The following is a 2,417-nucleotide window of genomic DNA, read 5'->3' as shown; positions in this document are numbered from 1 at the left end:
TTTTTTTAAGAACCGCTGTACTGTGGTCCACAAACTGGGTGACCTTGCCTATCTAGCTCACTGGTGAAAAATCATAGAAGAAGCAAAACGCTGCTAGCTAGAATAATTTTTCTTTTGTTAAAAAAAGCTGCTACCTAGCTCATACTCGTACTCTTTAAGCAAAGCCAACCGGCTAGTATTTTCCAACTGCTATACGTTGAGAAAAGGCCATTTGGGTTTGCTTGTTCAGACCGTGACAATGATAGGATACAGATCATCATCTACATATTTATGTAAAATTGAGTTGATCATTTTTAGTTACAGCAGGTCATGTGTGAAACTGAGTGTTTATCAAATTATTATGAGTTGATCCGACCCATGAGTTGATGTTATGTGTTGCCAACTTGCCATATATATTTCTTTGAGTCTGTAACAAAATAACATACAACTTTCTTATTTATATATACTTGATCATGAATACATTAGACAGTTTGCACACAACCAACCAAATACTAGACACCAGCTCAAGTATAAGGTGTCTGTGTTAGTACTAGACACCAAATACTAGACCCATATGATATGGTAGACAAGTACTATATGATATGGTAGACAAGAGCCGTATGGCTATGTCTACATGATTGTACATGCCTAGTTTGTCTTTTTTTTTTGCGAAAAGATACTCTAGTTTTAAACGATAACGTACGGCGTCTTGTCTTGCAATAAAAGGCAAAGTCGAAGCAGTAATTGAACGTAAGGTTGTACAAAAGTAAATAAAATAATCCGTGTTTAGTTCCAACGCAAAAAAAATTTACGATGGAATCTTGTTAATTTGAAGTACTAAATTAAGTCTATTTACAAAACTTTTTGCATAGATGAGTTGTAAATCGCGAGACCAATCTAATGATGCTAATTAATCCATAATTAGCGGATGGTTACTGTAGCATCCCTGTTGCAAATCATGAATTAAGTAGGCTCGTTAGATTCGTCTCGCGATTTACAGCCCATTCATGCAAAAAGTTTTGTAAATAAACTTCATTTAATACTCCATGCAAGTGTAAAACATTCGATGTGATGTTTTTTTTGTGTTTACGAGATTTACGGGTAAAGATCTAAACAAGCCTAAAATTATCAAAAGAACCATCGACGAATAACTCTGCCCAGGTCTGACGAAAATGAGGGGCTATCACCTAAAGAGTCATCTACAATGTCTAGTAGTGAATAGTAAAGGTGCCCTGTCTTGCAGTAAAAGGCAAAGTCGAAGCAGTTTCTGAGCAAAAGGTTGTAGTTGCCGAAGCCGTGGTTGAGGTGGTAGTCGGCGCGGCGCAAGACCCTCTCGGGGGGGTCTGCATCTTCCATGGAGCAGGTGTCTTGAAAACCATTACCAATGCTGGCTTTATAGAACCACCATGGCACCGAGTAGGCGAAGAGGCGAATATCATGTCCTTCTAGGAAGCTGCCAAGAAGGCTGCAGCACCTGACACCGCCTCCAGCCGAGGAGGAGGAGGAGGAGGACGCTGAAACGCTGAGGCCGGAGCCGCCGGACTGCGCATCGACGGTGAAGTCGATCACCTTGTCGTCACCTTGGTAGATTCCTGTATGTACGCTCATGTTAAGAGAGAGAGATAGAGAGAGACAAAAGAACTAGTACTACTTTTTATACTAGTACTCAATTACTATTAACTAGGTCACGGACCCAAAACCAAATCCTGCGAACAACGCACAAGCCGACATTAGATACCTCGGAATCCGTGCACTCCATCAGGACAAAACTAAACTAACCTCCACCCTCTTTTCTTTTTAATAAATCATAAATGCACGCTTGTTCCATTAAGGTGCATGGGACTAAAAACTGAGGGGCTATTGGTCTTACCATGATGCGAGTAGACACCGAAACCGAACCAGGCGTAGATGTGATCACCGGGTCTGAGCTGCCACCGTTCTATACTTCTTGACCACAATGTCACCCTGTCGATGTCCATATATATAACGAAAAATGTGCAACCTACTCCGCCCAGAGAAATTTACTCAAAGGATACAACTTTCATTTGGGGTGAAAGTTATATATATAGTGATCATATTTATTCGGTGGACCTACTGATGCCATATATATTCCATCCTGCAGATGCCCACCAAGGCCTATCCGAATCTTTCGCTTAAAGAATATGCCACACACACGCCCCCCCCCCCCCCCAAATATCTCATTTTTCAATGTCTCAACCAACCTTAAATTTGACTAATTATATACAAAAAATATTAATATTGATGTCATGTAATAAATACCATCAGTCTAATTGTGTGATATATTTTTATAATAAATCTATTTGGAGATACAAATATCGATATTATTTTCTATAAATCTAGTTCCAACTCGAGAATATTTGACTAATAAAAAAACAAGATTTACATTTTTTTGAGATGGACGGAGTATGTGCCACCAA

At 39.5% G+C, this 2,417-nt stretch overlaps 1 protein-coding gene across 1 annotated transcript; it reads right to left on the bottom strand.

Moving 5' to 3' along the window:
* Positions 1–373: 373 nt before the first annotated feature.
* On the bottom strand, positions 374–2,032 carry LOC120699940 (protein LEAD-SENSITIVE 1-like). Its single transcript, XM_039984055.1, has 2 exons — positions 1,850–2,032; positions 374–1,571 (listed from the first exon to the last, which is right to left on the bottom strand). The coding sequence occupies exons 1-2, from the start codon at positions 1,956–1,958 to the stop codon at positions 1,108–1,110; spliced, it is 573 nt and encodes a 190-aa protein (XP_039839989.1). The 5' UTR covers positions 1,959–2,032; the 3' UTR covers positions 374–1,107.
* Between the last annotated feature and the right edge of the window lie 385 nt (positions 2,033–2,417).

The sequence above is a fragment of the Panicum virgatum genome, chromosome 3K (genome assembly GCF_016808335.1).
Source record: "Panicum virgatum strain AP13 chromosome 3K, P.virgatum_v5, whole genome shotgun sequence".
In the NCBI taxonomy this organism is placed as follows: Eukaryota; Viridiplantae; Streptophyta; class Magnoliopsida; order Poales; family Poaceae; genus Panicum; species Panicum virgatum.
The sequence above is the reverse complement of the archived record's forward strand: the minus strand, read 5'-3'. Positions and strand labels throughout refer to the sequence as shown.